This window comes from Macrobrachium nipponense, chromosome 10 (genome assembly GCF_015104395.2).
Source record: "Macrobrachium nipponense isolate FS-2020 chromosome 10, ASM1510439v2, whole genome shotgun sequence".
NCBI lineage: Eukaryota > Metazoa > Arthropoda > Malacostraca > Decapoda > Palaemonidae > Macrobrachium > Macrobrachium nipponense.
Genome location: NC_087204.1, coordinates 23,377,446 through 23,389,976, shown reverse-complemented (window position 1 = coordinate 23,389,976; position 12,531 = coordinate 23,377,446). Strand labels below are relative to the sequence as shown.

The following is a 12,531-nucleotide window of genomic DNA, read 5'->3' as shown; positions in this document are numbered from 1 at the left end:
GTTAATCCCATATTGGATTTAAGCCATCTTCTGAAACGTATCGCGTCGTTAGTTTAATATGAAAAAACAACAACAACGGGAAGTGTTAAGAAAAAAAAAAGTGTTAATCAGAGAATCTGATGACGTAGAATACTCCTTTCTAAAGTAGATTTTATCATTAACCAACGCCAGATAAGTGAAAGGGGCAAAAAGGAAGCGGTGTTTCCGAGTGTGGCCTCCTGGCGGTGCTGTCGTCGACGTCTCCTAGCGACAATGTCGCTGGGTAGAACGGAAGTTTTCAGTAGTAGTACGAATGGATGGGAGGGGGAAGGGGTTTGGGTGGGGGGGACCAACCGTTAACCGGATATTGAAATAAGACATTTTCAGCGCGTTTGCCCTTGCTCGCCCAGCCTTTGCTGTGATCGAAATAAGACGTTCTTGAATTTCATATTCGTTCACTATGAATTACAAGGTAATGCACCCAAGTGATTTCAAATGAAGCTCATAATGAAGGAAGTGTTCTGTGAAGCCTGAAGTATGGTTTAAGGGTTTCATACCTGATTCTGATATATTATGCGACTGTTTTCACTGTGTATGGATTCTAGAGTCTTGGTGAAAAGGGTCACTTATGCCTGCTTTTTAAAGGAAAGCTAAACTATTGTGGTTGTTTATTGAAATCTGTGTGTGGAAATGAAACAGTTGTAACTGATGATGTTGTAAGTATATCTATTTAATTTAATGAAATCTCTGTAACTGATGATTTTGTCAATGTGTCTATTTAATTTTATCGATGATAATATAAACATTTTGGGTGTGTTTTTAAGTAAACTGTAAAGTATAATAACCAATAAAGAAGACATTACAAGGACATTGCTTATCTAGGTGAGGCCTGCATAACAAAAAGGCTGTAGAAATACAGCAGGACTTCGCCTCTACAGTCTACAGGAGTGGTAGACCCACATCTATAGAAAGTATCAGGACGACCTGCAACACTTTAACAAGGCAGCGCTAAGCGGGAAACCAAAAGGAATCCTTGAGGTATCTAATGTACATGAACAACAGAAAATAACGAACTTTGCGTGAAAATACGACCCTAAACTAAAGCTCTTTACAGAAAACATTAACCCAGAAGAAATATTTTGTCCCCCATATATATGTTTAAGGACGTTGAATGAACCTTCTTTGTCGTTTAAAGCCTTGAATCGTATCCGGAGTGAGAAGGTCAATTTAGTCTCAATAAGAACTTGCACAAGGTTTCCCTCAAGGTTAGAAACATTTTCTACGTATACACTTTTCATAAGTCTGTTGTCTGGTTACCACAGAACTCATCATGCGTGTGGGAGTTCTCATGTGATCAAGTGCTTTGTCTGCGTGAGTTTGCGCAAACTAGGAACGTCCATGCGAGTGCTTTGCGATAATAAAAAGCCTTTTTTTTTTTCAGTTACTTTGTTGTCAATGCATTTTTCAACAATATATCTTGTACGTAATGTTTTTCCCTAGGTCACTTGGTCTAGTGAGACCTCATTTCTAATTATTAGAGTATTGGTGAAATGTAGTACTGCTGCTAAAATTGAGCATGTGTTGCTGCTGCTACTACTACTACTTCTCAATAGCACTATACTGCTTCTATTTTCATCTTTCTCCTGCGATTCATCACAGCCTGACATGAGTCTAGCTTTTTATTCCCATAAGTGTACTGCGTAAAAATGGTTGAATTTTTTTTTTTTTGTCTCGTGTTTCTTAATCGCGGTGTCACGCAAACACATTTCCAGCATCTTTTAGCATCTTGCCCCAAATATGGACCAAGTAGGCAATTAATTGACTCATTTCATCCCATGAACTAGATTCGTGGATTGGCCTAAAATTGGGTACAGAAATGACGTTGTGTATATAAGTTCGCGCGTGCGCGTTACCACTGCAACGAAGATACGCAGTTCTGATTGTAGAAAGATATTATAGAATATAATATTTTCTACTCGTACAAAGACTAACGACAAGATACTGAAAGAAGCGGAAACTGCGTTCGTGTGTTACGCCTGTAGTCTCATGATGTGTGCTTTGACATTTTGCTGCAGTATTCTCGTTTCGCTACTCTCCTGCTTGCGGCTTCGCAAATCTGCTAGTTACTTTGGTGATCTCTCTCTCTCTCTCTCTCTCTCTCTCTCTCTCTCTCTCTCTCTCTCTCACCAAACTTTTCAATTTCCCTTTCACTACCGTTGTTCCTAACTTAAAGGCTTATACCATTTATAATGGTTCTTTTGGTTTTTTTTACGGATTACACACGTCACCCTTATTTGCTAGTTACTTCCCTAACCAGTAACAACCCCCCCCCACACCCGCTCCCCCCCTCTCTCTTTCCCTCCTCCATTGCTTCCGTTATTCCTGACTCCTGCCATAGAATTTACTAGAGAATCTTTCGCTTCCCCAGGGCTTAAACCCCCCCCCCCCCCCCCCCCCCCCCCCCCCCCCCCCCCCCCCCCCCCCACCAACCCCTTTCCGCCCGCGCTTTTATTGACCCAACCGCCACTCCATTATTATACCTTTCAACAGAGATAGGCTATTTTCTGGGAAAATTCGTCCGTTCCGTCTGATTCTGAGTAGTTTCCGCTGTAAAGTGTCCAAGTATGCACGCATGCCGTGTAATCGTGTCACGTACATAATTAGTACAATTGTATACGTTTTACGTAAACCTAAATGTACGCACAGAGTACTGACATAAAGCTGAGAAAGTTACATGTGAAATACTGTTTTAATTGTTATTATTATTATTATTATTATTATTATTATTATTATTATTCTTATTATTATTATTATTATTATTATTATTATTATATTATTATTATTATTATTATTAATTCAGAAGAAATTGAACCCTGTTTTATTCTTGGAAGAAAGCCCACCAAAAAGCAGGGACCCTTTAATTAACTGACTTTAAATTCAAGATTCCGATAATATGTTGCTCATGAGGAAGTAAGAGAGGGTGAAGGGAAAAGTACAGAAAGAAGAGATCTCACTTACTGAATAGAAAGAAATAAATTGGCAAAATTGATTATTGATAAATGTATAAAAATGCAAGGGGGAGTAGCATCTCCTTTGAACTCAGGGAGAGTGTTCCACAGTTCCGAGTATTACAGATATCAATACATCCATTGCGTATAAACATCGCCCTACTCACACACTTATTCAAAGTGGGTCTGTGCATACAGTATGTATGAAAACATGCATGCTTTTGCAAGCGAGCATGCATACACGCCATCCTTTCACACACGGAGGTTCCACGTTGGCCGCACTCGGCTATACCAATCCGGTGGTCCGAAGTTCGATTCTCGGCTCGTCCAACGCGGAACCAGAGGAATTTATTCCTGATGATAGAAATTCATTTCTCGATACAATGTGGTTCGGATACCACAATAAGCTGTAGGTCCCGTTGCTAGGTAGCCAATTGGTTCCTAGCCACGTAAAAATATCTAATCTTTCCGGCCAGCCCTAGGAGAGCTGTTAATCAGCTCAGTGGTCTGGCAAAACTAAGATATACTTCATCCACACACGGATGATCAACAGTAACACTTGAACGTAAGGTTGCCACTTTCTGGAGTGTAATCAAATGGGTTGAACGAATGTTTGAGCCACAGTACAGACACCACTTAAGTCCGGTGTGGTTATTGTCATTTCTAATAGTTTTTCTTATATTCGCTCTCAGTACTCTTAGAAGTTGCTCTCCGGGGCAAGATTCGGAACTGGCATAAGGCCAGATTGGTCTGATGTTAATAGCTGTCGTTTTCAGTGATTGCTACTTTATTGATATCAAGCATTGTGTCCTTAACGTTATTACCAACTACATTACGTCATTTATAATAACGGTAATTATTATTAATGATTATTATTGTTATTTGGAAACAGACCTTGTAAACATGTTTTATTAAATATAACGGCAGAATTTACAGAGTTTATTTTATACAGAATTCTCTCAAGCCATTAGAAGAATTGAGAGTATTCTGTATAAAATAAACTCTATAAATTCTGCTATTATATTTAATAAAATATTATTATTATTATTATTATTATTATTATTATTATTATTTATTATTAATTATTATTGAATTATTATTATTAATTATTATTGGAAACAGAACCTTTCTTATAAACATGTTTTAGTAAATATAACGGCAGAATTTACAGTTTATTTTATACAGAATTCTCTCAAGCCATTAGAAGATTGAGAGTATTCTGTATAAAATAAACACTATAAATTCTGCTATTAATATTATATTATTATTATTATTATTATTATTATTATTATTATTATTATTATTATTATTATTATTATTATTATCATTTAACCAGTAATTGCTTACACATTATAACTTTCTCTGCAAGCGTTTAAAGTATTAGATTGAATGAAGGCTTTAATGACAATTAAGTCAGGAGTGACAGGCAGCATTCTAATAAGATAATGAGTAGAGATATAATCGCGCTTGTATCTTCTCTTTCTTCCATCTTACTTTCTACCTTCTCCTAACAATGGATTCATGGCGACGCCGCTAAAAGGTTTTCCTCCTGTCACACCTTTCAAACCTTTTTTTACTGTCAATTTCCGTTTCAGCGCTGAATGACCTCGTAGGTCCCAGCGCTTGGCCTTTGGCCTAAATTCTGTATACCGTTCTGTTCTGTGGGCGAGTGTGTTTATCGGAAATACTAACAAACCAATAATTGGAGAAGAAGAATTTCACAAATTAAAGATTCCATTATTCTTAATTTGAAAATTTTAACCAGAAAGCTGAGTTGATTATCATCTCTCTCTCTCTCTATCTTCATCTCTTTCTCTCTCTCGTGTCTTCACTCCTCTCTCTCATCTCTCTTCTCTCTCTCTCTTCCACAACACACACAAAGCTGTCCGGAGGAATTTGTTTTTATATTCTTTAATTTATTTTGTGTCACTTAAATTTCAACATTCCAACAGCTGTGCAACAACGACTAAGGAAAGTTTATATTCAATCTATAGGATGTACCAGGAGCCACTAAAACAAGGACAATTCTTTCTCTCCCTTTTTATTTAAGGTCTGATACGAAATCGTCTATATATCCCGAGCAGACTTCCGCGGGCGGCCTGGTTACGAAAATAAGGTGGCGCTACTGACTTATATACTATATCTGTGGCGGCGCCTAAAAGGTCATAGAGTGAACTACTCTATACCCGGCTTTAACTCTCTCTCTCTCTCTCTTCATGCACACACACACACACACATACGACTTGGAACAAGTACTTTCCTAGTATGACTTGTAAATGTAGAAGTAACTAGGAAAGTATTTACTTCAAGACCCGGTTTTTACTCGCATTCTTACGTGGATTTTATGATATTCTCAAGCACGTGGACTTTCGTGCTACATTGAATATATATATATATATATATATATATATATATATATATATATATATATATAATCATCATCATCATTATCAGCCGTTGCTAATCCACTGCAGAACAAAGGCCTCAGATATGTCCTTCCACTCCCTTCTGTTTGTGGTCTTTCTATGCCATTCTATACCCCAATATATATGTGTATATATATATGTAATATCTGTAAACATATTCTAAGCATTATTGTCCTTTCCCCCAACACTTTTTTTTTTTATTAAACATTCCTTTCGCCAATCTATCTTCGTCCATTCTTTCCACATAACCAAACCGTTTCAGTACTTTAACCTTCCCATTCACCTGCACTAACCTATTGACCTCTTCTTTTATGTAACTCTAAATTTCTCATGCCATAGATACTTACTTACATGGTGCATTGTACATTAACAGCTCATCTGAACAGTTTAAACATTTTTTTTTCATTTGTATTCAACATCCACACTTCACTTCCACAAAGGAGAATTGGTTCAACATTCCCATCATATCCTCTTACCTTGGCTTTTACAGATAATCAAGTCTGTTCCCCATCTTTTGTAAACACCTTGCTGCCTTTCTTGCTCGCCTCTTCTATCATCCCATGATCAGTCTTTATATTTACGCTATACAATTTCCATCCAAATTATTAACCTCCATCTTCCTGCTTTTCATTTGCCTTCACAACTCCCCTCTTGCTCGCATTCTCTCTCAACTTGTTCTTCTTCTAAACACTTTTAAACGTCTTTCATTCATATCTGCAGTTTCTTTCCACCGTCCCTGATCAACTCACTTTCTTATCTCACACTTTTTCACCTATTTCTCACATTCTTTTCCTAGTTTATCATATCACGCCGTCCCTAAAGACATTGGATAGACACATCAAACCAGTCATCTGCTTCATAAAAATTCCAAAACGTGTTTGACTGCCATTGAAAAACTTTTTTTATTGTTCTCAGCAACACCGTCGACTATGCCTCTTTTGTTTATTCATTCATAACCATTTTTAGGTCCACATAATATTATGACATATAAAGGTTTGTCCTTTTGCTTTTAACTTTTCACGCAGTCAAAAATGATCAACACGCCGTCTTATTTATTTCAGCCAGCATTGTTCTTTTCCTATCCTTGTTTCATCAGTCTTACTCTCTTAGTCAAAACCCTGTTTTACTCCTATAATTCTAACAGCCGGTTCAATCACTTATGCCCACATACAAAACGGACAATTATTCCTTTCATGCATTCTTACAAAGCCCCCCTCTCCCTATATAACTCAATAAATTAATTTTCAAATGTTTATATAGTCACACTCTGGCCATGGTACGCAGGTCTCGCTGGTAAGCCCATCAATTCCTAGTTGGGGGAACGGGGTGGGGGTGGGGTGGGTTGTGGTGTGGATTTTCCAGTCTTCAGTCTCTTCATTGTCCTCCTTACGTACTTAACATCACATCCTCAAGCATTCGTAACCTTCCGATAACTGCCCAGTCTTGCGTCACTCAGCTGTGCATCTTCTAACTTCCTCATCATACAAAATCCAAAATCCCCACCCTCTCTCTCTCTATCATACATGCACTATATATATATATATATATATATATATATATATATATATATATATATATATATATATATATATATATATATTTGTGTGTGTGTGTGTGTGAGAGAGAGAGAGAGAGAGAGAGAGAGAGAGAGAGAGAGAGAGAGAGAGAGAGAGAGAGAGAGACGGAGTGGCACGTAGCCTGAACGTGAATATTATTTAAAATCAAAGTAGATTGTTTACTCAGACTTAATGAAATAAGGTAATTAAAGAAAACGATCAATAATATATTAGGAAACATAAGAGGAACGAACAGTTGGCCGAAACTCATATCATTCCTATATGTAGTTTGTAACCGATGCCAGGAATAAAATAGCAGGGAAAACCGAAGAGAGGCTAATCTGCTTAACAGTATTGTTTCTTGGAACTTGGAAAATAGCATTTAGACGAGAATACGACCATTTAAGTCTTTGTTGACTGAGAGAACGGTAGAAAGTACTTCCCCTAACACGTCTTGGTTCATTTAGGAAGTGAAAAACAAGAGGCGAGTAAAATAGGTCCATCAGGTGACTATCACTTTTCAATTATAACTCCTTTTCGGCATTGTTTCCGAGGTAGAGTGAAGTGGATATTAAATGAATTTTGTAGCTTAGTGTTTGTGTATATAAGAAAATGTCACGGTGATGTGATGAAAACTCTAAGGGTGTTTCGTATACTCTCGAAGTCGCTGTCAATTTGTTAGTGAATGGGTAAATACGCAGTATGATCCCATCCGTTGCGAATGGGTATGAGAGCGTGATTGTGTCGAGTGGGGGAAAAAATATTGTGACATTTATAATTATTTTGAAACCAGCGGTGGATTTCCGCGCCTCCAAAACACTATCATTTTGTTCCCGTGACGTCACAGTTCCTGGGGTCTCTTCCTGGGTCCCAACCTGGTCCTAAACGATTCCTAGTGACTAATATAAATTAGGATTTAATACTATAGATAAGACGGAATAAGGAGGGAAAGAGCCGTCGATGCCGCGAGCGGAGGATCGACACCGGCTGGTGGCGCCCGACTGTCTTTTGTTGAGCAAGTTGCCAGCGAGGGTCTTACGTCTATTGTCAAGCGAATGGAGGAGGAGATTTTCTCTCCCGAGTTCTGTCAGCGGCGATGGAGACTGAACCTCTTTTAGATGACAGCCTAGATTCAGTGGAGGTATGGTGCTTTCGAGTCGTTGTCTCGACCCTTTTCTCTCGCGTTTGCTCGACGGGGGAGCGTCCAAGGGCCTCCCCTTCGTGCGGAAATAGTGCGACACATTGGCCCCTTCACGTATAGGTTTAGGTTTCCCAGGTCCGTCTCAGATGAGCGAAGGTCAATATTTAACTTTCTTTTCTCGGTTTGACTTTCTTTTCTCGTCCGTGGAAGAAAGTCGCGGCCACCTTGGGCAGAAAGGGTTGATTTCGAAGGGAATGTGCTTCTGCAGCGAGTGAATAGGCTTAGCGGGGTAAAGAAAAGTGCACAAGGAATTTACGAGGTCACGACGAATTTGTGGTGTAAGAGAGAGAGAGAGAGGGAGAGGGAGAGAGAGAGAGAGAGAGAGACCTTGATGGAACGGGTTAATCGCTTCCTAGTCGTCGTGATCATAGCATAAGTTTCCCCCTTCTTCGTCGTGGTGGTGGTTTGCGACAGGATTCGTGTGTCCACTGGAGGAAGGTACTGGGCGAATTTGACCACGGGGTGTCCAGTTGGTTCCTGGGGGAAATTTGGCCTAATTTGTCCTAAATTCTCTTGTGGTTCCTAAGGCCAGGCTAATCTAGGCAGGAAGGACGGTGCTAGTGGGCTATAGCATGGCAAGGACTCTTTTTAGGCTAGGCAGGTGTAGCCTAGGTATCGAAAGCAAGTGGGATACCTAGCGAATGATCTAACCAGTACCCCTAGGCTAGGCTTGGGGTAAAAGTTGAGAACACTACTGTGCCCCTCAGGTTCGCTATCTAGCAGTAGGCTATACCATTATGTAAATCTTTAGACTACTATCGTGGCCTGATTCCCAACAGTCGGCGACCGTAGTATTTACCGCCTCTTGCGTATGTTTTTGTTTGTGTGTATGATGTTTACAGACTTTCATTTATGCTTTTACATTCTTCCCCAAGGGGCTGGTACTAAACACTGTGCCCATTTAGCATGTAAACTGATGGCCTAGTTACTGAACCAGAGGGGTGCAGTCATAGTCTTGAGTTTTACCCCAGTTTCTGTGCAATACCTATGGCTGCTGTGTTCAGTACCATTCCCCTGGGGATGATCGTAGGAACTTGAAGAAAAGGCGGTAAATATCTGGGTCGGCGACTGGCTGGTAGTATTGAGTTTTAGTATGCTAGGTATTTTGGTATATTCCAGGTTTCAAGGGATTGTGTTTTCCTGGATGCAGAATTACAGCAGATTTTAGCTAATTAACTTATTTGGGAATAGTTTGCAATCGATCAGGGTTTGTCTGATGCAGCATCATACCCTAAGCTGTCCTCTGACTCTAACACAGAGCTCATGGTGTGGTTGCTGTTTATTTAGGATTTGTCAAACTGTGATGTATAAGAGGCTGGAATCGATGTGGCACTGCTGGAGAACTGATTACAATGATAAATAATTTTTGTGTTCTGTAAAAAACATAAGCTAGTCCCCCATTTTAGTGGATACAGATGTTGAAACTTTATGTAGATGACGTAACTTTGGCCATCAGGAAATGGTCTTGATGTAGGCCACATACTGTATCAAATTTTTAAGCAAACTGTGTAATTAGCTTTGGAGCTCTGAGCAAAGTGTGCTTTATGATGCCTGTATGCAGCATTGTGCATCACCCTCGTAACTCCTGTTTAAGGGACTAGTACTTAACACAGTGAAATACATTTGACGCCCCAATCCCTAGTGGCTGTCGTATTTATGGGAACGTTCCTTGTGGTCTGTGCGGAGTTATTGCCTAGAATTACCTTTAGGTTTATTGAAATGTGGTTTCCCACCATCAAAGTGCAAGTCTGAATTTCTAAAGTAATGAAGGAACTCAAGTTTAACTATATAGAATTTTTTTTTGTTCCGACTAAGTACAAACCGTCGGTTGTCTAACAAAAGGATATCCGCGGGAACGCGCCGCCGCTACCGCATACAAGAGTTCAAACTTTGAAATCGCTGTACCTGGGTCTGGGGTAACTGCGCGGGGTGAGCCCGGGCCAGCTTGGGTAGGTCATTGTGATACCATTCTTTTCGCGGTAAGCCGTCGTGTCAACACCTACTCCTTCCGCCTTGACCCGACTTGAGATAAACAACGCATGACCCCGCCCCGACTGTAGTCTTTCTTGATCGTGATATATCTTTGACACCTGTGCTTGAGTGCTTCCCCAGTGCCCTATTCTATCCTTTTATTTATCCTTTAGTATTACCTAGCATCCTAACTTCCCTGTAAGTATGGAAGGCGGATCTATGGTGGGTTTTTCGGGGAGGGGATTTGTGGTGTGTGTTTCCGATGGCATGCGTTGCGGTACATCTTTGCCTTCGCCAACTCGGATCCTCAATCTTTGGTGTATTGCTTGTAGGGGTTTTGAATGTTCCCTGATGCATCGTGTTCAACCTGTGCGCAGTGGAATAATGATCAGTGGAGGCTCTATTATGAGGCGCATGAGAGTGTTTTCAGTGACGCTAATGTTGATACCGATAAGCCTAGGCCTAGGCCGACTACTGTGGGGCCTAAGGCTGTGTGTGAGGGGGATAGTGCCCAATTGGAGAACACTAGGCCTAGTAATCCTTCCTCCTTATTAACGGGGGGACCTAGTTAGTGAGCCTAGTGTCCTTCCCAAGAAACTTAGGCTAAAGAAACCTTCGTCGTCGGGGGCTAGGAAAGCAGGTAAGAGGAAAGAAGCTCCACCTTAGGGGCTGGGATACCTAGTTCCTGGCCTCGAAGCGTAACAAGAAGGGGTCTTCAACCGAGAGCTTGTTCCCGCCATAGCCTAAAGGCCGAACTATCTAGGTATGACCATAGCAGTACCGAGACACAGCCGGTGCCAAGCCAAGGTAACCCTGTTCCTCTCGGGCACAATCAGTCCAGCCCCAGGAGGATCCGGTGACGGACCTGATGCCTCACCCTCCCATCCTGAGGACATTGCTAAGGAGCCCGGAACGGGACCCAACTCGCAGGAGCCGGAGGCCCCCTCCCCTCCAGAAGTTGCGGCAACCCGACGCAAGAAGCCAGCCAGCCACAACGCTCGGAGGAGGAGCATCAATGGAGACCTTTCGATGCCGCAAGGCCTAGGTCGCGCTGCTGAGAGACCAGTGCCAGCGTTGATGCCCGAAAAAGCTAGGCCTAGGCATGAGCCTAGTACCTCCGCACCACCTCCATCAGTTAGCCTAGGTACGGTGGGGGCCCAGGTCCTCACTCCCGCACTGGACATTGCGAACCTGGTCAAACAGGCGGTGGAGGACTACTTAAGCTCCAAAAAGGAGGTTTCCCAGCAAGTGGAGAAGAAGAACACCAGTCTAGAGGAGTCTGCCCGTAGGATGGAAGAAGCCAGGAAGAAGTTCCTTTTGGAAAAGAAGTCAGAGAACTGTTTCCAGATTTGGGTGACAGTTCTGACTCTGAGTCGACACCGAGCCCGATTCATGCTCCGAGGGGGAGCCCGATTCTGACCCGATTCGGACGGCAGTCAGACTAGCTCACCTGCGGAGGGCCCGAGCCCTTATCATTTAACCAGATTCTGCTCGTTGATTAGAAGCGCCAATGGCCTAACAGAAACGAGGAACTGAACCAGGAGTTTCAGTCAGAGGTGCATAAAGGTGCTCAACCTGAAGAATTCACAGCCCCCCTCGGTCAGCCTCCCCTGGAGCACCCAGGTTAGGCTAGCCATGGCTAGAGCGTCCCGAGAAGCCACGACTTCACCAACTAGGGTATCTGAGAAACAGAGGTGGCTTCCTATCCCTGCTCAGGGGGCCAGCAGGTATTATAGGCCAACAGGTGACAAAACTAAGGGAGTCTGCATATTCCAGGGACCTTGCAGATCTCTTAGATGTCAGTCTGGACGCCCTTCAGAAAAAGCACCTCTTGCTCTCTCCCTCAGAAACCGAAGGACTCATTCGCGCTCTAGCTCTGGCCCTCGCTACGAATTCGTGGATGGAACGTCTACTGGCAGCACTTCCGCAGTTCTACCCGAGCTCCAGCCTCAGCAGCAAGAGATAGAACTTGTCTTCGTTCATGCAGTGTGGGATCAAGACACTCTCGCACCAAGCAGACAACTTAGCGGTCCTGTGGGCTAATATGGAGGTGAAAAGGAGAGAGAAGCCTTCAAGGAGGCCAAATCGCCAGTGTGAGAGACCTCCTCCCAGGACTTACGGAAGGAAAAACCCGCTGTTCCAGAAAGAACTTATCCTGCGGAAGAAGTTCGACAAGGCAGCGGAGAAGAAGGAGCGATCTCTCCAATCTAGGGCTCTCTCCAATTCCGCAACCCCGGGCCATAGACCACGGCCAGCACCACAGATTAGCCAACAGGTAAGAGAAGCGCAGAGACCGGCTTTTCCCCGTGCGTAGGCGAGAGGAGAAGAAACCTTACTCTGTGTCGAAGGACAAATTCCATAGGGAGAAGACTCGTCCCTTTCCATCAAAG

At 42.1% G+C, this 12,531-nt stretch overlaps 1 protein-coding gene across 6 annotated transcripts in view; it reads left to right on the top strand.

The window, feature by feature from the left end:
* Nucleotides 1–12,531, top strand: part of LOC135223472 (beta-TrCP-like) — a 91,279-nt gene that overhangs the window by 18,019 nt on the left and 60,729 nt on the right. For 2 of the 6 annotated variants that reach the window (XM_064261891.1, XM_064261890.1), the window contains exon 1: nt 7,964–8,110. The exons of 3 other annotated variants lie outside the window; for them this stretch is intronic. In XM_064261891.1, coding sequence (XP_064117961.1) covers nt 8,066–8,110 — 45 coding nt within the window. In that variant the 5' untranslated portion in view covers nt 7,964–8,065. Of the gene's footprint in view, nt 1–7,963; nt 8,111–8,494; nt 8,609–12,531 lie in introns of those variants that run through there. One more of the 6 variants, XM_064261893.1, reaches the window with a different exon arrangement.